The 27778-nt window shown below is 42.6% G+C and overlaps 1 protein-coding gene across 4 annotated transcripts; it reads left to right on the forward strand.

The window, feature by feature from the left end:
• Positions 1-27778, forward strand: pds5a (PDS5 cohesin associated factor A). 4 transcript variants are annotated; one of them, XM_061771198.1, is made up of 33 exons: positions 1-138; positions 990-1145; positions 10952-11155; positions 11258-11344; positions 11426-11523; positions 11964-12090; positions 12214-12294; positions 12434-12574; positions 12781-12896; positions 13518-13612; positions 13724-13869; positions 14037-14188; positions 14384-14497; positions 14648-14729; positions 14823-14871; positions 14953-15092; positions 15417-15532; positions 15985-16090; positions 16185-16345; positions 16426-16549; positions 16633-16791; positions 16913-16981; positions 17358-17494; positions 17688-17811; positions 20693-20897; positions 20974-21088; positions 21178-21310; positions 21396-21515; positions 21723-21785; positions 23587-23732; positions 24381-24468; positions 24549-24802; positions 25777-27778. In XM_061771198.1, the coding sequence occupies exons 2-33, from the start codon at positions 1032-1034 to the stop codon at positions 25778-25780; spliced, it is 3870 nt and encodes a 1289-aa protein (XP_061627182.1). In that variant the 5' UTR covers positions 1-138; positions 990-1031; the 3' UTR covers positions 25781-27778. The 4 variants fall into 4 exon arrangements, with proteins under 4 accessions (XP_061627182.1, XP_061627181.1, XP_061627183.1 ...); XM_061771197.1 differs by having other exon boundaries at positions 21-341; XM_061771199.1 differs by lacking the exon at positions 1-138 and adding an exon at positions 557-778.

The following is a 27778-nucleotide window of genomic DNA, read 5'->3' on the forward strand; positions in this document are numbered from 1 at the left end:
CTCAGTGAAGACAAAGGGGGGCGCGCTACACTCAGCCGTCACACACACACACACAGCGGACTGAACCGACAGAGCTTTGTGCCGAAAACTAAACCCAACCTGTATCAGACTAATGAATTAAATCGGCCCACTCGAAAGGTAAATATAAATACCTGCAAACGGATGCCCTGCACTTGAGCTCGCGCTGTTTGGAAACATCCGCGTGTAGCATTCGTTCGGGAGCTTACAATCGTCCGTGGAAGCAAGTTAGTGGTGTGGTGTGAGTGGCGAGCTCAGGGCAACGGTAGCAGCCCTTCGCATGTTAACTAGCGGCAGATGCGTCGAAGTGCAAAAAGACAGTCGTAAGTACATTTGCTTCATTTTGAAACTTGTTAAAGTTGTTGCATTGGTTGGGAAGCTCGGGATGTGGGCGGCGGTGCGGATGTTTTATGCTCGGGCGATAGCATACTTTACTTGCACTGTGGCTGTCTGTCTGTGGAGGGAGATGTGACGGGCACCCGAATAGTTTGCGGCCTTGTAGCCGCTACTAGCACTTAGCTGCTAACCGTGTTTGCCTTCCCGCTAAATACTAGCCGCTAGCCGATGCTGTGTGCCCCACAACTCCCTCGCTCGCGAATCTGAGAACCCGTGTGACAGTGGCGAAACACGGGCGACTCGTGAACACCCAGTCCGAACGGATGTGACCTCCTTTGTAAATGCGCTGCTCTAATTAGCTACAAAATGGTTTTGCGTGTCTTTACGGAAACCTGGGACTGAGATACATCTGGGGCATTAGCATGTAAGCTCATAATGTCCATGTATCTGGTTGAGTGTTGGCTTTGTCACTTAAAACCACTCGTCATCTCGCAACTTTAAATACCCACACGCCGTACGAGCTGTTTGTGTTGGGAATTGAACGATTAGAGAGAGAAGTAGTGCTCAAAAGGATTTTTTGGAGGGGGGAAGTGTGGTAGCATGGCGGTGTTGAACTTTTGTTTTCCGGCCCATAGAGGCCAGTAGAAGACCGCTTGGATCGTCAGACGTCTACGAGCATGGAGTTCCCGCAACAGCAGAAACCGGCGGGCGACGGGAAGGTCTGCTATCCTCCTGGAGTCAAAGAGATTACGGACAAAATCAGCAACGATGAGGTGGTCAAACGCTTGAAGGTATGCAGATGGCTTTTCTTTCGCTTACTTCTCCTTCGCCTTGCCTGTCCTCAGGCACCATGCCAAAACCCGCTCACTCACTGCTACAAGAGTGGAAACCTGTTTTCCTGTCAAGTCCTCCCAGGGCCATACTACATTTCGGAGAGATTGTGACAGCAATTTCACAAATATTCTTTTTTAGATTTTTAAAATTGTGTGGCTGCCCAGCTTGCACCCATGTGCTGTCGGTTCCCCAACCCCGAACTGGTCTACTCATGTTGTTATGAGTAAGTTATTAAATGCCACAAAGTGTTTGTTTCTTTAGTGTCAAGCGATGTAAAGGACCTGTAGCATCCATCCATTTTCTTTCACCGCTTCTCCTCACAAGGGTCGTGGGCTGCTGGAGCCTATCCCAGCTATGTCCGGGCGGGAGGCGGGGTACACCCTGAACTGGTCGCCAGCCAATCGCAGGGCACATAGAAATCAGATGGCTTATATTTCACTAACAAGTTCTCTTCATGTATTATTTGCTCAAGTTAAAACTGACAGTCATTTCCAATAATATCAATCCATCCATCCATTTTCTACCGCTTATCTAGGTCGGGTCGCGGGGGCAGTAGCTTTAGCAGGGACGCCCAGACTTCCCTCTCCCCAGCCACTTCGTCCACCTCTTCCGGGGGGATTCCGAGGCGTTCCCAGGACAGCCGAATGACGTAGTCTCTCCAGCGTATCCTGGGTCGTCCCCGGGGTCTCCTCCCGGTGGGACGTGCCCGGAACACCTCCGAATCATCTGAATCAGATGCCCCAGCCACCTCATCTGGCTCCTCTCGTACTCGGGAGGAGCAGCGGCTCTACTCTGAGATCCTCCCGGATGACCGAGCTTCTCACCCTATCTCTAAGGGAGAGCCCGGACACCCTGCGGAGGAAACTCATTTCGGCCGCTCGTTTCCGGTATCTTGTTCTTTGGGTCACGACCCACAGCTCGTGACCATAGGTGAGGGTCGGAACGTATATCGACCGGTAAATCGAGAGCTTCGCCTTTCGGCTTAGCTCCTTCTTTACCACAGCGGACCGATACAAAGTCCACATCACTGCAGATGCCGCACCGATCCACCTGTCATTCTCCTGTTTCATTCTTCCCTCGCTCGTGAACAAGACCCCAAGATACTTGAACTCCTCCACTTGGGGCAGGATCTCATCCCCGACCTGGAGAGAGCACGCCATCCTTTTCCGACTGAGGACCATGGTCTCATATTAGGAGATGCCGATTCTCGTCCCAGCCGCTTCATACTCGGCTGCGAACCGCTCCAGTGAGAGTTGGAGCTCACGGCAACAGAACCACATCATCTGCAAAAAGCAGAGATGCAATACTGAGGCCGCCAAACCGGTCCCCCACTACGCCTCGGCTGCGCCTGGAAAAGTTCTAAACAGAATCGGTGACAAAGAACAGCCTTGGCGGAGTCCAACCCTCACTGGGAACGAGTCAGAGTTACTGCCGGATATACGGACCAAACTCTGACTCCGGTCGTACAGGGACCGAACAGCCTGTATCAGGGGGCTCAGTACCCCATACTCCCGAAGCACCCTCCACAGGACTCCCAGAGGGACACGGTCAAACGCCTTCTCCAAGTCCAAAAAACACATGTAGACTGGTTGGGCGAACTCCCATGCACCCTCGAGGACGCTGCCGAGGGTGTAGAGCTCGTCCACTGTTCCACGGCCAGGACGAAAACCACACTGCTCCTCCTGAATCTGAGATTCGACTTCCCGACGCACCGTCCTCTCCAGCACCCCTGAATAGACCTTACCAGGGAGGCTGAGGAGTGTGATCCCCCTGTAGTTGGAACACACCCTCCGGTCCCCCTTCTTAAAAAGGGGGACCACCACCCCAATCTGCCAATCCAGAGGCACTGTCCCCAATGTCCACGCGATGTTGCAGAGGCGTGTCAACCAGGACTGCCCCACAACATCCAGAGCCTTTAGGAACTCCGGGTGAGTCTCATCCACCCCCGGGGCTTTGCCACCGAGGAGATTTTTAACTACCTCTGTGACCTCAAACCCAGAGATAGGAGAGCCTGCCTCAGAGAACCCACACTCTGCTTCCTCATGGGAAGGCGTGTCGGTGGAATTGAGATCTTCGAAGTATTCTCCCCACCGACTCACAACGTCCCGAGTCGAGGTCAATCGATTTTCGAGTAATTGGTGGATAACTAATTGCCCTGGGAACACCCTTTTCATTGCCAAAATCAATATGCTGCCATCTCTTGGCGTGACATCAACAGAACTGATGACGCACAGCAGGTGTGGGCCAAGGAATGTAAGCAAAGCAAATTTATTTATATAGCGCATTTCATACACAAGGTAACTCGATGTGCTTTACATGATTAAAAGCATTTAAAAACAAAGAAAAAAACTGCTTTTAATATTTAAAATAAAGAGAGAGAAATAAAATAAAAATACAATTAAAACGACATACAGTGAAAGAAATATAATTTAAATGTGGAAATGCTCTAAAAAGCATGGGGGGAAAAGATGAGTTTTTTACCTGGACCTAAAAATATGCACACTTGGGGCTGACGTCACTTCTGTTGGCAACTTCTTCCATTTGTGTGCAGCATAATATCTAAATGCTGCTTCACCATGTTTGCTTTGGACTCTGTACTCCACTATTAGACCTGAGTCTGTCGATCTCAGAGCCCTACTGGGTTTCTATTCCATTAGCAGTTCATTTATGTATTCAGGACTTAAACCGTTTAGTGATTTATAGACCAGTAGCAGTACTTCAAAATCTATTCTAAAGCTGACTGGAAGCCAGTGTAAAGACTTTAGAATTGGAGTAATATGCTCTGACCTCTTTGTTCTGGTCAGAATCCGAGCCGCAGCATTCTGAATGAGCTGCAGCTGTTTAATGCAGGCAGACCCATGTTACAATACAATTACAATTACAATAGTCAAGTCTACTTCAGCACTTCCAATGGGACCTGAACCATTTAAGGACTGTTCCATTTAGTCCAACCCAGGTTTCCAACCTGTTCAGCTGTATATTATGATCTACCGTATCAAAAGCCGCACTGAGGTCCAACAGGACCAGAATTGACACCTTTCCCGAGTCAGTATTCAACCTTCTATCATTTAGCACTTTGATAAGAGCAGATTCTGTACTGTGATGAATTCGGAACCCTGATTGAAATTTGTCAAAAAGTCCATTTAAGTTCAGGAAATTGCTGAGTTGATTTAAAAATGACTTTCTCAGCAATCTTGGCTATGAACGGGAGATTTGAGATGGGTCTGTAGCTTGGTAACATGGAAGCGTCCAGCGCTCTATTTTTTAGCAGAGGCTTAAGGGCAGCTACGTTAAGAACTTTAGGAAACTCGCTTGACTGAAGTGAGCAATTGTTTATTTGCTGCAAATCAGCTAGCACAGACTTCGCAATATCTTTGAAAAAGTAAGATGGTATTGAGTCAAGACAGCTCGTTGATGATTTCAGCTGCTGAACCGTGTTTTTGGTCAATCGTATCTAATTCTGACACGGTAACAGAGTTTTTCCCCGGGTGGCTTCAGGTGTAATATTTTATAATTTTGCTGATTTGTGCTAATATTTAACCTGATAGATTGTATTTTTTTCACTAAAATAACAAGCAAATTCATTGCATTTGTCTGCTGTTCGGAGTTCTGGAGCTATCCGATTCGGGGGGGGGGGGGGGGTTGTGAGCTTGTCAACCACAGCAAACAGAGTGTGAGTATTGTTGAAGTTCTTACTGATGATTTCAGAAAAGTGTTGTCTAGCCCTGACGAACGCTTGGTTAAAATTACAAAGACTTTGTCTGTTAAGGTCATAGTCAATTTGGAGTTTAGTTTTTCTCCACTTACGTTCTGCTTTACTACACTTTGATTTAATACTCCTTACCATCATTGTGGTCCTCCACGGTGTTCTAGGTCCGCCTCAAGATTGTCTTAGTTTTAATAGGAGCGACAGCATTCATGGCATTTGAGATTTTACAGAGGAAATTATCCAAAAGTTCATCAACTGTCTCCGCATTGACAGTTTGTGGCACAGCAACGGTCTCCATAAACTTAGTGGCAGTGCTCTCATTTATGTACCTTTTCTTAATAGACATAGAGGTTGTCTGAACTTTTGGAAGAATCTGTAATTCAAAGAATACACAAAAATGGTCAGAAATAGCCATATACGTAATGTCAATTGATAGAATTTCAACATCCTTAGAGATGACCAGGTCTAAGATGTGAACTTGAGTGTGGGTTGGACTCTTAATATGTTGAGAGAGGTCAAATGTGTCGTATTTCTTTTCCATGTTGTTGTCAACATGAATGTTAAAGTCTCCCGTTATGACAAAATAGTTGTAGTCAGTACAAATAACTGACAGCAGTTCTGAGAAGTCCTCCATAAATGTTCTGTTGTATCTTGGAGGCCGATAAATTATTAAAACAATAACCTTTGGGTCACCTTTAACTAAAAAACCGAGATATTCAAAAGAGCTAAAATCACCCAGTATAATTTCTTTACACTGAAATAATGACTTTAAAAAAAACAGCAAAACCACGGCCTTTTTCCCCTCTTCCACACTTTTTCATAAAATAAAAATTTGCTGGTGTTGCCTCATTTAAAATGACATTACAGCTCCTTTCTGTTAACCACATTTCATTTAGTAACAAAAAGTCCAGCTCATAGGTTGTAATGATGTCATTAATCAACATTGATTTATTACCCAGTGACCTGATATTGAAAAGAGCTAGTCTCGCAGAGATAACTGGAGACAATGGTTTGATACATTCACATTTTATCCTCACAAAGTTTGTAGTTCTACTTTTTTTGTGCCATATTTCTTTGGCCAACTTTCTGTCCCTTGTAATTACAGGAATAAAAACATGACTGATCTCCGTAGGGGTCTGACTTATTCTGGAAAAGACCCCACAGATATCAGTCAGATTCACAGATAAGGTTCTTCATGGGTGGAGGAGTGGCCCTCCGCATCTTAGTGGACGGTGGTTTCAGGCGAGGGGGGGATGGGAGGAAGATCTTGGCGTGGTGTGCGTTGGATTCCAATATTGACAATCGTCTTCATCCTGTCCGTCACACCAAGCAGAGAATTTAGGCTAGTAGAGAGTGAGTTTTTTTTTGTGTTGGGCTTTGCGCCATTGGGGCAGGGAGGGGTGTGGGAGATTCAACGTGCTGGCTCATCTCATTTGTCATTCGCTCCTCAGATTGTTTGGATGACCCTGATGAATCCATCTGCGCCTCGTGTCGCCTTATCTCCTGTTCCTCCAATTGTTTGGGAACAACTACATCACCAAGGCCAGTGTTTTCTTTTTGGGCCGTTGAATGATGTACACTGTAAAAAGTGTTGGCAGCCAATAACGTAACCCTTTGTCTATTTAGACAGAAACTGAAATCCCAAAAAATGCAGAAATTGTCAATGAAACTCCTGGATAGTGCCGTACACACTTTTTTGAGCCACATATTTCATTGACTGAGCCTAGAGAATCGTTCATCTCCAAATCGTACTATGGTGGACCCCCACAAACTTGTGGTTTGGCACCCACAGATTCAGCTATTTGCAGAATTTTCCTCTTAATTTCTGTATGTATGAGATTTTTTGGGGGGAGCTGGGAACCAACCCTCAAAACGCTTATTGGCGGTTCATCTCCATTTATTCTAGAATTTTTCGGGTTAAAAAAAAAATCCAGTGCAGTTATAATGGACATCAATTATCCACAGATTTTTGCTACTCGCAGTTCCCCCGTGGATAGCGGTGGTCCACTGTATACTCTAAATTGACAGTAGTTGCTCATTTTATATATCGTCGCTGTAGATCAAAATCCTTGCACCTCTAAAATGCCAACTTTTCATGAAATAAGAAAAAAAAACACCATGATGGTTTTCCAAACAAAGCTTTGTTGAAGTTGGTATTATACCTTATATTGCTATCATATATCACTGCACACTCACATCAACCAACAGATCCTCAAAATTATGTTCAGTTGCTAATTTAGTATGTAAAAAAACAAAAAAAAACGGTGTCATTAATTAAAATGGTAGAATACAGCACTGGGCGCCAGCCGTCCTCGTCTCAAGCGTCGCTCAGGCCAAGAGCCTGACTGTACAAAAAGCCTTTAACTACCGGCCAGTTCACCGCTGTGTCCTGCCAACGTGACGAAATTTCACTATATTGTTTTAAGAAAAGGGAAAGAAAAGTTGCTTGGGGGCTTGCTATTTCATTATGCCTTAGGCCCCCCCCCCAGCTTCAAAGCCACAAAGTTAAAAGTTCTCTTTGCGTCCGGTGTCAGCGCATTGTTAGTCACTAATCATTGCTCCATGGTAGCGAATAATCTACCCTTCTTCCATGTCGATATCACGACAGGAGGGGGAGAAGTGGGTCCTAAAACAGTGAAAAGCAAGATGTTATTGCTTAGCTTTCGTGTCATGAAGTTGCAAAATAAGTGATTGGGTGATCACAGTACACTTGTCACATGGGTCTGCCTGCAACCGTTTTCTACCAGAGAGTAACAAACCTTGTACAACAAAACAACAAGCCAATTAATACACGTCTGGAGATATAAATGTAAAATAATTCACAGCCACAAAAGACTCCCTCTGAACTGGAAATGAATTAATACGTCACTGGAGACGTCATCTGAGGACGGGTCAGGTTAAAAGTATATTATCATTGATAATAAATATTTGTAATGTAAGATAACATAATGTTTATTTGTCCCACAATGGGCTTGAACGGCTTCATGACATTTTCAGTCATTTCAATTGGGAAAGAAGAGTTGATGAGATAAGTTGGTTAGGATTTCCTCTTGAAGGACAAAATGTATTCATTTTCCCATCCCTTAATGGATTGCCTTCCCTTCATTTAGATTTTTCTCTTCTGACTTTTTTCCTCAAACTCATCTTCTCTTGATTAAGAAATGACCTTTCTTAATCAAGAGACATAAAGACAGAAGAACACACTTCCCAACACTATTCCATTCTATTTAGCGACTGAATGTCATCAATGCCCATCACAAAATCAGCATGCATTGTGGGGGTTTGTCAACTTCTGGGGCAGCATGCATAATAGAGTGCAGTTTTCAGTTGTTTTTGCAGGTCAGTGTAAACTGATTGTTTTGGCACTGCTGTTGCCTATTACATGAATGTTTTCAGTAAGGCTTACAAAAGGGTTTCTTTTTTGTGTAAATGTGCACTTAGTTATGTGTCGGTGGGCAACTTCTACCCTTTTGCTGACAGGCAGCCACATTTAAATGCGAATAACAGACTCATGAGAATAATCCTTAAATGAATGATGAATCTGAGAAGCTGTTTTTGTTTTGGATGTCAAACTAGATGTATTTGTCTAATTTACAGAACATCGTTGTGAACAAACACAAAAGCATCATTTTCTCTTCTCAGTATTGCAATCTAGCACAGCCATGTGAAAATGTTGACTATATATCTGATATAGTGCTGTATAATTTGCATAATATAGCCATCCATTGCCCACATAATTCCTCAGCGTTGGCAGCAGGCAGCTTGTGACTGCTTGTGCTAAAATGCATGCAAGTGGTGCTGTGCACTCTGTTTGCCCATCCCCCACGCCCTCAAATGCCTTGTTGTGTGTCTGCCTCATTTCTCTCTCATACTAAACAGTACTTAACCGCTGCCGGGTCAGCGTTACATTAGACTTTTGTATTCTGAGCTCTCACAGCTGGTGTGTCTTGGGGCAGGAATGATTTGAAATGATTCGTAAATGCCAAATGATTACAAACTGATTAGTGTTCAACAACCATTATCCAAGCTCCTTGTATAAAGCAGCCTTGTTTCGAATGGATTTGTGTACCCTATGTGAATTTGTGTTTGTTTGCTTGATGCGTTATTGCTCATCCAACATTTCTCCATTCACTGCCACTGCACGTTTAGCACCCAATGAAGTCCTCATTGGCTGCAGCATGAAGATTCTGGATGCTTTTTACGTGTCGCTTGGACCATATGGGGTATAGGATCAATAGCAAACAAAAATAGGGCAGTATCTTATCAGACACTTGCCACTCGATCACTGACTTTCTAGCAAAGGGTTAGGTTCACTTGGTTCACCTGGCCCCTCAGAGAGAACTGATCAACACGGGACTTTGCTCTGTGCTTATGTTTTAGTGCTCCCTTGATCAGAGGCGCTTTCAAACACAATGACTAACAGTGTTCGAACTCTTCCATAGTTTCCGTATTTTGCATATACACAGACCGCTTTGGACTTGCACGTGGTTCATTTCCATTGATTCATACATTTTAGGGTTTAGGTCGCCATGCATTCCACACATGCGCAATGGTCCCCGCATCCCCGTCGATAAACACGCTGTATGCTTGCACATTTATAGTCATTTATCGTCCAAATGGCGACGCAGTGAAATCGAAAAGAAACAGCGCTCCTGTTTGTTGTAATGTTGGATCTGCGCTTACAAGCGTTCCTCAAAGCAAGTTCTCCATTGTTGCGCTTGTTCGTGATCATTTCGACCATACTTAGCATTTTGGGCAAATCTTGTCATGATTATGGAGGACCAAGAGTGCCAAAATAAAATGAACAAATGTGCCGAAGTATTTCATGATTTCAGTATTTACATTTTATTGTAGTAATTGAGTAACATTTTATGTATTTAAATATTTAATTATTTAAACGTTTATTTCATTGTCAATATTTGTTTAAATCTTTAAATAAATATTGACCCAAAAATTTAATTTCAATATTTATGTAATGTTGCCACTCCTGTTCCCCTGCGCCTCATGAAATAATCTTCTCTCGCCCATCAAACTCAGTGGGTGGGCACTGAGTGGTACAAGCGGTTATTCAGCTCCAATCAAATTGCTTGTTCCTGCATAAGCTCATCCGTGAGTTAACCACAGACATTTTAATAAGTCTTTGACTAAACGGTGAATACTTAGGCCAGTATGTTTCATGCGTGAGTTAATAACAGACATTTTAGATCTAGCAGAAAATATTTGTCTGATTAGCTTCCGATCGAGAAAGTCTGTCAGAACGCCCTGCTAACAGTCAAGCATGGTGGCGGATCCATAATGCTGTGAGGAGAGCTGCGCGATTATGGCTAAAATAATAATCAGTTATTTTGATCAATATTGTAATCATGATTTTTAATCTCATGTTAGGGGAAAAATCTGTTTTTTAATTTTTTATTGCAATACTTTTTAACAAACAATATGTAAGAGTTTTCAGTTCAAAATGAATCTTTAAATAAGAACAAATGATAGATGAGTCAAAAAAATTCTACTTGAGCAAGGGCTAACTGAATAAATGTGCTATTTTACGAAGTGCAATCATGAATTGGATCTTAATGGAAGCAAATACAGTTAATGCATAGAAGGCAATATTTAGGCTGGAAGGCACCGACCTTTCATTTGAAAATCCCCGTCGTTAATATAGTGAATTTCAACGACCGTGTGCAACCAACTATTAAGGAGGGGTGCCATTATTGTGGCAGTTGCTGTGTTCTGTTTTTATCTTTTGAAATTACAATCTCAGTTGGAAGAAAAGAACATTTTCTTCCTCCAGTTAAAAAATCCTGATGATAGAAGTGTAGTTTATTACCATTTATTTCTGAAGATATTATATGGGTTATGCAAAAAAAATGAAGGGGTGCTTATAATGGTGAGCACGGCTGTACACCTCCACCCCAAAAAAAGAAAATAACGCCTTACCAATAATTGAGTCATGGTACGCTGTAGTTTAAGCAAAACAAATATAAAATAAATCCCACCTCAAAAGAAAAAGGGGAGAAAAAACACCACATTTTCTCGCTATTGTTATCTGCTACACAGATGGTGGTGAAAACCTACATGGACATGGATCAAGATTCTGAAGAGGAGAAGCAGCAGTATCTTGGCCTAGCACTCCACCTTGCCTCAGAGTTCTTCCTCAGGAATCCCAATAAAGATGTGCGGCTGCTCGTGGCCTGCTGTCTAGCTGACATTTTCAGGATCTATGCCCCCGAGGCCCCTTACACCTCGCATGAAAAACTCAAGGCAAGGATCCCACATTTGAGACCGGTTATAATATTGCACAGCGAAGATCATTGGTGAATTTTGGCTTCACGAGGAATTTGTGATTTGTGCTTCGCTCTGCAGGATATCTTCCTTTTCATCACTAGACAGTTGAAGGGACTGGAAGACACCAAGAGCCCTCAGTTTAACAGATACTTTTATCTCCTGGAGGTGATTATTGAAAACCGGTACAGGCTAAAATACACAAATGTTTCATATGGGCATTTATTGATGACTTGTGTGTTCTTGTAGAATTTGGCGTGGGTTAAATCATATAACATATGCTTTGAACTCGAGGACTGCAATGAGATCTTCACCCAGCTTTTCAAAACACTCTTCTCTGTGATCAAGTAAGATCTCTGTTGTTTTTTACTTTTGTATTTTTTTGCATTCAGGGTGCTTTTTCAGTGCAGGAACATGCCACGCATTTCGACACATACATTTTTCTTTGATTATAATGTTTTTATGATCAAGAGAAACCAAAATTGAAATCAAGATTAAATTTCGCCCAGACATACAAGGTGCCATTACAAAACTAAAAAAAGTGTGCTGCACTGAAATCACAGTTGTGGTATATCTATGGTTTAAACTATGAATATAGGCAATTCTAATCACTTTTAAACGAGTGTCAATTATTTGTGGAAATTCACTAGTTGTGGTTGGGCTCTGCCCCTATTCCCTGCCAAAAGCCGGGACACATCGTAGTCATTCAATTGTATGTAATTTCCAAAATGGTTTATTTGTGGCCCCCTCAACTGTGCCTGTGTTCCTCTCTCCTCTCTCCCTGCAGTAACAGCCACAATCAGAAAGTGCAGATGCACATGATGGACCTGATGTGTTCCATCATCTTGGAGGGGGATGGAGTCACACAGGAGCTGTTGGATAGCATCCTCATTAACCTCATTCCTGCACACAAGGTGAGAGCTATTACATTTGAAATTATTGTGAAGATTTATTTCAATGTCTTCATTTATCTAACGAGTAGAAGCAAAAGGCAAAGTTGTGTTGATTCTCACCAGTATGTAACTTTTTTTGTCCAGAATCTGAACAAACAAGCGTACGATCTTGCGAGGACTATCCTGAAGAGAACAGTCCAGACGATAGAAACATGCATTGCAAATGTATGTGGCTACGGGTACACTATACTTAATGTCTATTTATTTTGACTGTTACCCTTGTGGTATTGATTAGTTTCCTCTGCTCTTTCGAAATGAATATTTTATGGCATATTAATCTACTATGTTTTTTATTTTTCTTCAGTTCTTTAATCAGGTTTTAGTGATGGGCAAATCCTCTGTCAGTGACCTGTCGGAGCACGTTTTTGACCTCATCCAAGAACTCTTTGCCATTGATCCTTTGTTACTTACCTCTGTTATGCCACAGCTGGAATTCAAACTTAAGGTTAATGACGTGCTCGCCCGCACACACACACACACACAACCTTCTGCAACCAAGTTCACATGATTTCTTGAAAGAATAATGACATTCAGATAAGACAATCATTCAGAATTTTTTAATTACTTGTCTAGTAAAATGCTGTTTTATATGGATACAGTATAGATTAAGTATGGATATATATCACCCAACATGCATCTTTTTATTTGCAGAGCAATGACGGGGAAGAGCGTTTGGCTGTTGTACGCTTACTAGCAAAGTTGTTTGGGGCCAAAGACTCTGAGCTGGCCTCACATAACCGACCTCTGTGGCAGTGCTTCTTAGGAAGGTGAGTTGCAAGGACCTGATGCAGACATGAGTCGTACCACTGAACTGCTTCTACTCGACAGTGTAAATTCAGTATTGGAATTTAATGTATTTGAAACATTCTAATTTCGGCGTACTGGATTACACAGGTGTACTATGTATTTTTTTTAAATACCCATTGTAGCCTCTCCTCTTTTTTCTTCTTTTTTTTTTTTTTTTTTCTTCCCTGGAGGTCTCAAATGCTTGTACAGTGTCTGCATAAGAGGCTCTGCATCATGCTGGGTAGCATAGCAAGCAATCTTTTTTCTTTTTCTTCTTTTTTTTTTCTTTCTTTCTTCCCTGGAGGTCTCAAATGCTTGTACAGTGTCTGCATAAGAGGCTCTGCATCATGCTGGGTAGCATAGCAAGCAATCAGCAAAGTATATCTATCTGTTAATGTTTATTCTTTATTAATATACTCTTGCGGGCATCACAATCACTGTGGTTTTTGCCACATTTTGCTGTGATGCCAGGAGTTGTTGCAAGTACTGTTCTGAAAAAATGACCACCGTATTGGAAGAGATGCCAAGTCAAACATTTCTCCATTTACATTGTGCTTTATTCGGTTTCATTTAGTTATGAGTATCTTGTGTTTTCCATCTAGGTTCAATGACATCCATGTTCCGGTGAGGTTAGAGTGTGTGAAGTTTGCCAGCCACTGTCTCATGAACCACCCAGACCTGGCGAGAGACCTTACAGGTTTGCACATGCTTTGACGTTGTTTTTACGTACACAGTGGCTTACTTTGGTTTACTTCTCCGTCCAATTCAAACTACTTCTCACATCTATTCGCCAAACTCCTTACTCAAGAGTTTTTGAAAGTGCGTTCCCATGACCCTGAGGAAGCCATTCGTCATGATGTCATAGTCACCATCATCAACGCTGGGAAGAAGGATCTTAATTTGGTCAATGACCAGCTATTGGGCTTTGTAAGAGAGAGGACGCTGGACAAGCGGGTGAGATAAATGTGGTGTAACGTGTCGGTTGCAAGCATGTACAATATAATGTTACAAGGCAAGGTCGCATTATTCCTGAATTACCTTTCTCCCATTTATACTCCCACACCACACGTGTACATGAAATGGAGTATATTGATCACGTGTCACGTGTATGTTACTGCCAGTGGCGAGTGCGCAAAGAGGCGATGATGGGCCTGGCTCAGCTTTATAAAAAATACTGTTTGCACCACGAGGCGGGGAAGGAGTCTGCCCTGATGATCAGCTGGATCAAAGACAAGCTGCTGCACATCTACTACCAGAACAGCATTGATGACAAGTAAGAAAGCACATTTTCAAATGAAATGAAAGCATGTGTAATGTACCGTTATGTAGGGTGACTTGATAGTCAGTTATGAGGAAGATGGGATTTCCTTTAAAATGGACATCAAAATCTTGGTTTGAGTTACTTGGTAAAGACATGTAACAGGAATCTCCAGTTAATCCACTGAAGTGCTTAATCTGTGCTCTGCAGGTTATTAGTGGAAAAGATCTTTGCCCAGTTCATGGTCCCCCACAGCCTTGAAACAGAAGAAAAGATGAAGTGTCTCTACTACCTGTATGCTTGCCTGGACACCAATGCTGTCAAGTCAGTAATTGGAGCTGGAAAGATACTCTTTATTGCACATTATTATTACACATGAGACAACCTAACTATGAGCAAATGTAAATGACTAAGCAAAGGCTGTAGCTGTCTAACATTGTGGCTCACTTGATCCTCGTTGTTTATTGTTCCTAGGGCTTTGAATGAGATGTGGAAGTGTCAGAATATGCTGAGAGGCCTGGTTAAAGAGCTGCTTGACCTTCACAAACTGCCGGTGGTATGTTGACTTAAAGGATCCTCTTCTTGCTTCGAACTTGGATGTAGATGTCATAACATACTGTATGTAACCATATTTGCCTCTCTCCTTTAGTCTGAGGCCAATAACACTGCCATGTTTGGAAAGCTGATGAATATTGCAAGTCAGTAACCCGTTTACTTAAGTCTTTTAAGTCACTAATTCCAAATAAAATCAAAACTACTTTTATTCTGTGTATTTTCAGAGAACTTGCCAGATGCAGGAAAAGCTCAAGATTTCATGAAGAAGTTCAACCAGGTTCTTGGGGAAGATGAGAAGCTCAGAGCCCAACTCGAGATGCTCATCAGTCCGACTTGCTCCTGCAAACAAGCCGAGATCTGCGTGGTGAGAGAACATGGAACGCTGCATCTTACACATACGTTATTGCTTGCTGGTTTGCAAGTCGACTGCAAAGGGCATGGTGAGCTCATCAAAACGGGAGTGTAATAATTGGAAGCTTAAAAAATAGGTAACGCCTAATCAATACACAAGAGCTTAATGTTTCCCTTCTCTCCACGTTTATGTATGTCACTAGTATAAATAGTGTCATATAAACAGTCAAACCAGCAGAAATCAGGTTCTCTCTATTGAAAAATATCTTCTCCTTAATCTAGAAGCTGGTAAATGTACACAATTGGAAAACACTATTACAATTTGTTGTCTCTGCAGAGGGAGATCACTCGGAAGTTAACGTTTCCCAAACAACCCACCAACCCTTTCTTGGAGATGGTCAAGTTCCTGCTTGAACGCATCGCCCCTGTCCACATCGACTCTGAAGCCATCAGGTGTGAAAAGTTCCCATTATTTAATAAAACAGTCAAATGAGTGTCATCTCCTGTGGAAATTCTCTCGGTAGTAGCACAGTTACTAATACTGTAGTAGCACAGTTGTTGAACCCCTGTGACTTGGATTTAACAGCTGCATGCTCATCTTTACCATTGTGTAACACCATCGACCGGCTTTTCTCATTCAGTGAGACACCGTGAGGTTGTGAGGTGTAACTGCAGTATCAGCTTGGTTTGAAGTGTAACCCTTTCTGCACCATTTGGGCAGACAACACTGTGGATAACTTGATTATCTTTTAATATTACTTCATGATTATTGTTTTTAGTCTGAAGAATAAAAAACAGACTTTAAACTTTTGATAACCGGGGCAGATGGAGAAGGGTGACATGCTGTGGCGACAAGCCCAAAAGAGGAAGAAGATAACCAAGACTGTTTGTGTATTATATTTTAGTGCTTTGGTAAAGCTGCTCAACAAGTCAATTGAAGGCACAGCAGATGATGATGAGGAGGGTGTTACCCCTGATACAGCCATCCGCTCAGGCTTGGAACTACTCAAGGTACATGATACCAGAAAGTCATCCCATTTAATTTTTTGTGTGTTTGCGGCGCTTTCTTAACTGTTATGTAACCATTCGTATTTACTCTGTTTAGGTTCTGTCGTTCACCCACCCCACAGCATTCCACTCATCAGAGACCTACGAGTCTCTTCTCCAGTGTCTGAAAATGGAGGATGACAAGGTGGCAGAGGCAGCGATCCAGATATTCAGAAATACCGGACAGAAAATTGAGACAGAACTACCGCAGATAAGATCGTACGTGTCACTTGACATAACCAACATGTACCAATGTTAAATTCTCTCCTTACCTATAATTGATCCTATTCATCCACCAGGACTCTAATTCCCATTCTACATCAGAAAGCTAAGAGGGGGACACCTCACCAGGCCAAACAGGCCGTGCACTGTATACACGCCATCTTCAACAACAAGGAAGTGCAGTTGGCTCAGATTTTTGAGGTAGAGGGGAAACCCTCCATGTTTTAGCTGCACCTTCCTGGACAAAAACATCTTGATGTATTATGTGTCCTCCATACTTACAGCCTCTGTCACGGAGTCTAAACGCAGACATTCCTGAGCAGCTCATCACACCCCTCGTGTCACTGGGCCACATCTCCATGCTGGCACCAGATCAGTTTGCCTCGCCAATGAAGTCCATAGTGGCTAACTTCATCGTCAAAGACCTGCTAATGAATGACAGGGTGTGTGCAAATGTACCCCCATTTTTCAATGGTTGATTAGGGATAATTGATTTAAAGAGGAGGTAGTATTACCGTTAAAAAAAAAATAGTTTGTGTCTATATTGTGCTTCTACGTGTCTAGTCGGTGGGAAACAAGAATGGTAAGCTGTGGACCACTGATGAAGAAGTTTCACCTGAAGTTCTGGCTAAGGTGGGAGACACACACACACCTACACCTTAAAGCATTTGGCAGCTAACATCTTGGGCAAGTTCTACCTCATGCATAAGAGACTCCACTCAGTACGATGGAGTGCAGTTGTACGCCACTACACTACTTTGACAGTGGCAGTCAAAAGGCATAAAATATCTTTATCATGTCCTGTGTTCTTTATGTCTCATATTAGATCCTTTTGGGTTGTGTTCCTAACGAATGGGATTTGTTATGTAATTGCTCCACATTAATTTCTGACTTCATTGAATAAATGAGACCTTTTAGGTCAAAGTGGCATATATTGCGCAAATAGAAAGGCACATTAACATTAAACCAATGCATGTCCCCCACTGTTCATCTAATTATTCATCTTCAGGTCCAGGCAATCAAGCTGCTGGTGCGTTGGTTACTAGGAATGAAGAACAACCAATCCAAGTCAGCAAATTCCACATTACGCTTGCTGTCAGCCATGCTAGTTAGTGAGGGAGACCTCACAGAGCAAAAAAAAATCAGGTAACTGAGGTCGAAAACAACTGTTAGCATTAGTAGATAAGCATGACTTATGGCAGATTACGGCAGTCTGCTGTTTTCATGCAATGTTGAAACAAGTTTTCTCAAGATCTAAAAAAAAAAAAAACAACAACTCTAACGTATGTTTAAAGTAATTAACAGCTTGTTTTGTCTTACTATTGCTTTCTCCCTGCAGTAAATCAGACATGTCTCGCCTAAGGCTGGCCGCAGGTGGCGCCATTATGAAGCTGGCCCAGGAGCCCTGTTACCATGAAATCATCACACCTGAACAGTTCCAGCTGTGTGGCCTCGTTATCAATGTCAGTCTCTCCGAATTGGTCTGAAAATGATCTTTGTTCATCTATCTATGCCAGCGCCATATTGTGACAAACAATTAAATGCTCCTCCACTAGAAGGAAGAAAATTATAATTAACCTGTGTATTCACCTGCTGTCAAATTTCACACTAAGAACATTTGTCATAGTCCTGAAGCTAGCGGAGATTTATATCACATCTTGAGTACAAAAGGTTTGGTGTTGTTTTTTGTCAGTTGGAGTGACGGTGACTGCAAAATAGCCATTCTTAGTTTCTTTTCTGGTGCATTTACAACAGGGGGCGCTGCCTGATTTACCCCATAAAATTGGTTGAAATCACATTACAGTACAGTAATCAAACCAAATCAACTTTTCAGAACTATTCTTCACACCTTACTGAACTAGGGTAGGTCATTCTTAAGTGTGAAAACACATTTAAGAACAACCAAAAGAGAACTCTGTAATTTGCAAATTTAAAGTACGCACAATGTGCCTTTTTGTGCCCAAATTAGGTATCAGTAATTCTTAAGTGGAATTTGTTTGTACAAAACGCACTTGAGAAGGAGTGAAAGGTCTGTGGTAGTTGAGTACAGTGGCCCTTAATTGAAAAAAGTACAGTAGCCATTGTCTAATCATCATCATCATCATCATCATCCGAACTGCGGTTGTCTTCATCTGAAGACGCGATGCCCGTGTCATCTTTGCCATCCCGGTCGAGGACTTCCATGTCATTTTCTTCTAAGACGAGGCTTTCTGGGACTTGCAGCCCTTCAAACCAACTTGGTTTGTAATGACCGTCTTCCAATTGCCAGCCTTTCACCTCGGTAGGCTGCCGCTCACTGTCAGTGTTGTGGGCAAAGGATGCACATTTTATATGAGCCAAAACAAGAGCTCAAGAATATAGCAAATTATGTGAATCGTTGCTTCACTCATGACATGTCTTGCCTGGATGCTGTGTAGTCTTCAATTAAGTGCCACTGTATTGGGATTTTCCTCAACTCAATTTTAAATTTGCCAATTACAGAGTCCTCTTTAGGTTCTTAAACGTGTTTTGCGCCAAGATTCACATTTAAGAATTGCGCATCCAAGTTCAGTAAGGTATAAAGAATATTTCTGCAAAGTTTCATTGATGTGATATAAATCTAATTGCGCCGCCGCCTCCTTCTTAATTGTGTTTTGCACCAAATTTACCATTTAAAATTCATTCACTGCTATTGATAGCTGTTGAATTGAAATATCCATGTCAGCATGGAGTACTTTCAGTGATTAAGAATCCTGAAACTGGGGTCAATATGCCCGAACACAACTCAAAATGTAATTTTAATCGATTTTGGGGGGTAAATCCGGCAGCACCCCATTTGTAAGTGCACTAGCAAAAAAGAGTGGCTATTTTGAGGTCACCGTCACTCCAACTAACTAGACTTTACGCCGATCTGATCGGTGTTATCGGTATCGGCCGATAATTAGCATTTTATGCTGATTGGGTAATCGGCTTTCATGTCATAAGTCGCCGATCCGATCCATGAGGACATCGATCGGCTCCGCACAAGACATTTAACTCCGTCACGTATGAATACAAAAGCTCGTTTATTTTTAGCCTTGTTACGCGTCTTGTTGCGCAGTACTGTAACTACCTGACGGCCAATCACGTTTTTTCAACCTTGTCGGTGAAAAAACACGTCATCGGTGTGGGACTATTTTGCGGTCTCAGACGAACAACACGAAAGTCATTTGCAGTCTGTGCACAACTGAAGTACGTCGTGGGGAACGTCATCTAAACGCTTCAGCACGACAAATTTGATCAAGCAACTGAAGAATGTACACGAGGAGCATGTAGGGGGGGTCAAACGGACTCGAACTCTGGAGAACACCCGTCCATATAGCTGGGACAGTGAGAAAGTTAGAGTAAGCATGTCATTAACAGTATTTACTAATCAGAATCATCTTACGCTAAGTTAGCACCCATTATTTCTGTCATGTTGTAATATTGATTTGAACTAAAGTTATGTCAGTGGCCAATCCTTGAATGCCACTTGGAGGTCATTGGTGTTTTAACTTTTGTCTAAAATGCTAGAAAATAATTTGAGCTGGGACGCACTCCAGCATGCCCGCAACCCTTGTGAGGATAAGCTAGCTGTATAGAAAATGGATGAATACAGTATACAGTACACAAGTATATACAATAAATGAACAAGTCATGTAAATAGACTCATTGCTCCATCTGGTGATCGGTTATCGTTTTTTTAAACTTGGTGATCGGCCCCAAAAATCCTGACTGTGTAAAGCCTACAACGAACCAAAAATAACACCAAACCTTTTGTACTCTAAATGTGATTTAAGTCCCCGCTACCTCCCGCATTATCAGTAACTGGAGACCAGATCATTATTATAACCAATTATTATTAGTTTTTTTATTATTTCATAGTTTTTTTGTACACTTTAGTTTGGTGGTGTGCCATTAGATTTACCTAATGTAAAATATGTCCTTTGGCTTCAAGGTTAGGAAACAATGTTATTAGGTACACTTGCTAAATGTCATGTTTGAATACAAGCCGTATCAAAATTATAATGTACTGCTTGTCAATAATTGACACCATTCAAGAGGTGTTTTGAACAGTATGTTCTTATTTGCAGCAGTGTAGAACTGAACTGCATCAGAATTGCTGTTTGTAATATTCTGACTGCCATGTACTTACATAAGGTAACCAAATATCTTTTTGTGATACAGTTTTCACCAGCACTGAAAACGACTGTCCCCATAACAAACATTTTTTGGGGTATTAATTCCTCTTTGGCAATGTCAATGAAAACTGAGCCTTACTTGTAAAGGCATTGATTTTGGTACAGCTCTTAAAATGACTTTCCCTTCGTTCCCTTGTGTATGCAGGACGAGTGCTACCAAGTGCGTCAGATCTTTGCTCAGAAGTTGCACTTGGCTCTCGCTAAACTGTCCCTGCCACTGGAGTACCTGGCTGTCTTCGCCCTGTGTGCCAAGGACCCGGTGAAGGAGCGCCGTGCCCACGCCCGACAGTGCCTACTCAAGAACATCTCAGTGCGCAGAGAGTACATCAAGCAGAACTCACTCGCTCAGGGTAAACGTGGTCACGTGTCAAAAACATGGTCTGAAAGATGACTTGGATCAATAATCTGATCTCTTCCTTCTCACAGAAAAAATGGTCTCCTTCCTCCCGGAGTATGTTGTTCCTTTCATGATCCACCTGCTGACTCATGACCCGGACTTCACGAAACCGCAGGAGTACGACCAGCTCAAAGACATTAAAGAGTGAGTGGCGGCGGCTAATGTATTTTGATATCGTTTGTTTACAAGTGACTGCTACTGCAGCCTTGTTTTTGTTTGTTTTTTGCACTCAGGTGTCTGTGGTTCATGCTGGAGGTGCTGATGACCAAGAATGAGAATAACAGTCACGCCTTCCTGAGGAAGATGGTGGAGAACATCAAACGGACCAAAGATGCACAATGTCCTGAAGACACGAAAGCCAATGAGGTACACACAGCAACAAATGTGAATGGATCAACTATAAAGAAGTGATTTTGTAGTCTATCCTCATGGTATGTTGTTGCATTTTCAGAAGCTGTATATCGTGTGTGACGTGGCGCTCTTCGTCATCGCTAACAAGAGCACCGCATGTCACCTGGACTGCCCAAGCGAGCCCGATATATGCCCCAAATTCTTCCTAGCACTAGATAAGGCAATAAAACACACGTCATTTCTACACCTTTGAATGTCATAATGTTGATTTTGTTGTGACAAGGCTTCACATTTCATTGTTGTCATGCTCAAAAACCGTGCACACTGTCGTTTACTCTTTGACTCACTAATGCAGAAAGACCATTTAAAAATAAACTCTCGATCCTCATTTTATACGGTTTTCTTTTCCCTTTTTTTTTTCCATCAGGACTTCAAAAATGACAAAGACTATCTGGCAGCAGACATGCGACAAATGCTGCTCACCGGAAAGGTAAACGTTGCAAAACATTGCTTCAGCTATGTGAAAAAAGTTCAAATGGGATGTCCACTGCTACAATGGGCCATATAAAAGGCTAATGTATCACACACAATTAAATCGAGGCAACTGGACCCTTTCTTGAATTCAAAATTTAAGGTGTGGAGTCCTCCCATTTAGTCTTTGTCTCTGGTAGGTGTTCACATGAGGGTTGTTGGTGCCACGTGTGGCCATTGAGTGACCGTTCTGCATGACAACCAGTCGTTCACCTGCCAGGTGGCTCAATGGCTTATTAGTGGGCACTTTACGAGACACTCTTTTGGAGAGCGATGTCAGGACAGTGTTTTGTATGTAGTGAAGCAGACGATAAGAGATTTCTAATTTGACATAGATGGATATCGTTGTCGTCAAAAGACTCACTTCTTTTAAAGATGCAAATGAACTGGTGTCCCTGGACCTGAAGAAGGTGCGCCTCCTGTATTGTGTTGTGCATTTGTGTAGGGGTTGTTTGGTCACTCCATTTTAGAGGTCCCTGAACTTCTCACGACACTGCACTGCATAAACAACATTGCTGAGTTTTCTTCCAGGGTTTTTCTTTTTTCAGGTGAACCGGCTTTTGTCCGAGGCTGTTGCTGGGTTTGAAGTGTATCGGTATGTTATGTTTGCAGAAAACCCTTCTGAGTTTCTCTGACAAACCAGCCAAGTTAGGGACCACCACATTCCGCCTCCCGTTTTTGTCCTCCGGATCGGGCGTAGTGGCCCAGTGAGGATACCTATAGTTAGTAGACCAATAAGATTTTGCAAATTTCCAACCTGGACGACTGAGAATGTACACAGACGTACCACAGTATAGAATTTAAAGTCTGCGTTTTCCTATTGTCTCTAAGTTGCAACCTACTTGCATAGAAGTTATGAACAATAAAAAAAATATATTCTTCTAAAACATCTTCAAAGTGCCTTTCAGAGCACCTAAGTAGGAAAAGGAGGATGAACATGACAACTGCATGTGCAAGCATGAATATAGTAAAGTGAAAGCGCAGTGACGCGTGCATTACCGAGTCCTTGGTTTCAATCCCTACGGCCACAACGCGTACCAATATGGTCTATCGCTAACCTCCGCTAACGCCATATGTAAAGTCACAATTACAGAAAATATTTACAACAAACCCCTGCTATATTGGAGTTGACGCTTCACGGTTCCCGCTATTTTTTGGTTGTTTATTTATTACCAGGTAAGGCAATTGATAATACTGTAGTCTCTCTGGGATCCAAACACATTTTTTGTAATTATTTAATTTTGATATTATGCACATTTTTGCCATTGGCATATTTGTTTTATGCTGTTTGTACAATATTTTTTTATCCATTGCTCTTGCTTTCTCTCTCTCTCTCTCTCTCGATATAATTTGTTTAAATGTTTGTATTGTTTTAAGTGTTTAAAGACCTTTTTGAAAAAAATAATAATAATAATAACACACACACTAAGTACAGCGCTAACCGAACTCTTCTGTGACTGCATTTTCTTCTGCCGCTCCTCATTCATTGCATGCTGTTTGTAAGCGTCATATGTTGATGCGTCTAGAACCCACTTTTGGGTCCCGCCCCACAAGTTGAGAATCACTGCTGTCGATGATGTACAGGAAGACCTTTTTTAAAAAATGTTTAATACAATTTTCACAAGGTGCAAACCTTTGACCAAGTGTACAAAATGTATGTTGTGAAGTTATACCTCATTTGGGTGTTGGGTGTCATCTGTTTTTCTGAACAAACTTAACCTCCAAAGTATGTTAACTGTAGCCGACTTTGTTTTCTGCAGCCTAAATCCGCTCCGGTGTTGGTGACTGTCAACAAAACTCTAACTGTACCGGGCAGGAAGATCTTTAAGACTCAGGCAGTCTCAGATACAAGTAATGCCAGCACCAACTCCTCGCCGCTAAGCTCCTCCACTGTCAACAAGAACAGGTACACACTCCCAACTAGCGTGTTCCCCCGCTATATTGCGGTTCTCGTGACATCAGGGGCTTTTTTTGTACGGGGCTTTTTTTGTACAGAATGTATCTACTTGTCTATCATGTAAATCCCCGCCATATTGTTAAGTCTGCAATTTATGGGGATTGTTTTTCTGGGTTTTTACATTACGTACTTTAATGGCCTTGCTTGTGGAAAAGGAGAGCCCTGTACAGTCACCGATACTCTTTTCAGCCACGTCGGCAGAACAGTAAACACAAACCCAATGCGCACACTCACACTTAGCTGTTGGCCACAGCTCGCACATTCGCCGAGGTCACACGCCACCCCAGCAGACCCCGCCTCTTAAAGGCACAGACAGTGGATATGAATTTGGGGTTAATCAGACACACTTTCAATGGTGGCAGGTCTATGCTGACTCTCATTTAGGAGTTTGAATGTGATCGGTTCATTCTCACAGACATCTCCAGTTATGAGGGTGTGCATACTTGTGCAACCAGATTATGTTGCTTATTTTTACTTGTCCTCTCAAAGTTTAAAAAACAATATACTTGTGATGAACAGCGGTTCACTGTAGTCCAACATAAACGCACGCCGGCAAAAAGCTGTGCGCGTTTCATCTGTGTGCTTTTTTACTTGCAGTAAAAGCATCACAGCCACAGAGTCCGCAGAGAGCCGAACGCAAGAAAATAACGAGAATCCGGTCATCAAGAAGGAAGACGTCAAGAAGGTACGCTCAGCTGGAGGGATCCATTGTCGTCAAGATCAGCGCCTACTGCCTATTCACACAGCTTGCTTCCGCCGCTTTAGGTGGAGCCGAGTAAGAACGTGAGCGCCGACGCCGGAACGGAAGCGCAGCCCGTAAAACGGCGCGGCCGGCCACCCAAAACGGGCACGGCCGCTTCTCCCGCGGCGGCCAGCAAAGAGACGCCGTCGACAGGCGGCGGGGCCGGAAGAGGCAGGAAGAGAGGAGCGGAGCCCAACTCCAACCCGTCGGCGGAGCCCGTCAAGATGTCAAAGCAGCAGAACGACGAGGGGACAAATCGACAGATTGACCTGCAGAGGTAAGCGACAAGCCGACGTTGTACGTTCATGTACAATGGTTAACTGGACTGACATTTTCAATGGCAAGTCAAGTGTATGGGTATAGTCCTTCATCACAAAAGCGTCTCAAATGGCTTCAAAGGCCCACAGTTGACAAAGATGGAGGACACCGGGCATGGAAGTGGCATATTGTCCATGTCTGATGAAACGATGGCCAGGAGGAATGAACTCGGTTAACCTGTTTGCCACCAGAAATGTCAATCTATCTTTTTAAAGTCTTGCAAGATGGTCTGGTGTTTAGCAAGGTTATTATAGTACAATACTACAATTGGGAAACAAAAAAATATAACTGTTTTGTCTGTTCATGAAATGAATTAAAACAAACTACAATTATTATAATTACAATTTGTTTTGGTCTATTTCCTATATGGGCTTTTTGGGTTGTTTTGAAATCTGTTTATTTTGGCTCTGCTGGTTTTCTATTTGATTTATGGATTGTGGTTTTATCTGTCCTTATTCTACCCCTATTGCAATTAGTATTTATTTTTTGGGCAAAAGTTGGAAAGACGAGCAATTTAAACAGGACAACATATCTAATATTACATAGATTAAAGTTTGATTCTGCAACAAAATAAAATTTACAAATAGTGTTTGAATAACTGTTGAGTGCAAATGTAGGATATTGTTTTTTGTAAAAATACATTTGTGCACCCTGCAATAATTGCCTAACCTAACGAAAATAACCACTAGATTTCCTAGTTTTCTCTGCAGATGAGTAATATTAATCGCAGCTATTATTGATGCAAATTAGATCAACTATACACGGATCCAAGTTAAAAGCGGGAAGGACTTCAACCTGACGGGCATGCATAAAGAACATGTTCAAAGTCAAAGTTGTCATGCAGCGATTGTGTCAGTATGGTCGTCAGTGTATCGTGCGGCCGCCGTTCCAACAGGACGACTAACGTTTCTTCTTCTGCTTGTTTCATTCCAGGTAAAGAGTGGAGCCGCCATAGAATTCTTCACAGCCTCCCGCGCCGTCGTACACGTTCCTCTTGCTGACGTCCTCCTGGACACTTACGGACCTCTTCCTAAATCCATCACACAGATCTCCATTTTCCCGGCACGTGGACTATCATGACATCCTAGAAGGTTTCTAAACTCTCTGTAGTTATCATTTGAAGCTCATTGTATGTAGGTCTTAAACTTATATTTTTTTTGTGTGTTTGTCACGCTATGCTTCTTTTTTGGAGACATTTTTAAGAAAAGAAAAAAAATCATGGACATTTTACAGAAATTTTAATCCGGTATGACTATTGCTTATTAAATTCCCTGGTAAAAATCCTCCTATGCGACTCCTGGCCTCTTCCTCAATATTTGCTATACAGTGGTACCTTGACTTAAGACTCACCCAACTTTCGAGTTTTTCCAGACATGAGTTGTCACTCGGATGATTTTTCGCTGGATAGCGGCAGCAAACTCGACTGCATTGACATGCAGCAGTTTGGCAGATGCTTGATGCTAACACACAATTTAAAAAGCCCTAGACGGGCTAACGAATAGCATCTATGTGGCGGTGTTACGCTTTAGCCAACGGATATTTTGACAAATGGTGCGACATTACACAAAGGCATATATTCAAATGACCTTTATTTAACCAGATTAACATCCTTGAGTTTAAAACCTATTATACAAGAGCGACGTGGCCAAGACAGCAAAAAACATTTACAGCAGGTTCAGATTACAGGCACGTTATCAGAGTTGCAACATCTGAATGAGACGTTTTTGTTATCTTTTAGAATAGTTTTTAATTATTTAGCGTAATTAGTGCTGGTAATTTGAGGTCTTTTTTGTTTTTTGTATTTTTGATATCTTGTTTAAGGCTGCCCCTTTCCCTAGGTCAGTTCACACTCTAGGGATCGAAGGGCATGCTGGTACTGCTTAATGCACAAAAATACACTTCATAGTGTACCAATTGAGTTTGCTCCGCAGGGTGTCCGGGCTCTCCCTTCGATAAGGGGTGAGAAGCTCGGTCATCCGGGAGGGGCTCAGAGTCGAGCCGCTGCTCCTCCGCATGGAGAGGAGCCAGATGAGGTGGCTCGGGCATCTGGTTAGGATTTCCCCCGGACGCCTCCCCGGTGAGGTGTTCCGGGCACGACCCAGGACACGCTGGCAAGACTACGTCTCCCGGCTGGCCCGGGAACGCCGCCTGTGGGCTCCCCCGCTTAAGTTGCTGCCCCCGTGACCCGAGCCCGGAGAAGCGGAAGAGGAGGGATGGATGCGTAGCAGCCCAATCGGAGCGTTGCGCAAGAGCGCGATGCTTCGTGTCAGTCTGCATACGGGAAAAGAGTGGCACTTTGCACTCGCATACAGGGTGCAATAGTTTATGCCCTGTGAAAAGCGACTAATATTACTGCACCTGACTGAGTCACTTAGTTGTGAAACTCTGTATTACACTACCCCTGGTGGCCAATGTGTGCATAACAGAGGGAGCATGATGTGGGGCCGGAAAGGAATCATTTTATTTTTCCATTTGTTTCCATGGAGAAGGATTTGAGCTACGAGTGGGTTGCGTTCCAAGAGTGCTTGTGGAAGGAATCAAACTCGTAAGTCAAGGCACCAGTGTACTGAACATGATCGGATGTCTCCCAATTACGAGCTCAAACACACTGACCGCTTTGTACATAGTAACGGACAGCTTGAAATGTCAGTCTGTATATAACGCTAAGATTTGTCTGAACTTGTGTTTTGGTGACGCGCTTCATGTGTCTTGGGTGCCTCGGCTTGGACCAAATGAAACGACAATTCTGAATTCTGACCTGCTCCACCAAGCCTGGCCAGGACCTCTGAAAGAAACCGTTTCGTTTGAATTTACCTTTTGGTTTGTCTCTAAGTATGTGACTTGACTTCATCCTAGAGTGCATAAATTGTATACTATCATGGAAGTATTTTTCAGTCTTCGTCCTGTTTTATAATTAAATGTAGTTTGTACCTTT

Source organism: Phyllopteryx taeniolatus, chromosome 4 (assembly GCF_024500385.1).
Source record: "Phyllopteryx taeniolatus isolate TA_2022b chromosome 4, UOR_Ptae_1.2, whole genome shotgun sequence".
Classification (NCBI taxonomy): Eukaryota; Metazoa; Chordata; class Actinopteri; order Syngnathiformes; family Syngnathidae; genus Phyllopteryx; species Phyllopteryx taeniolatus.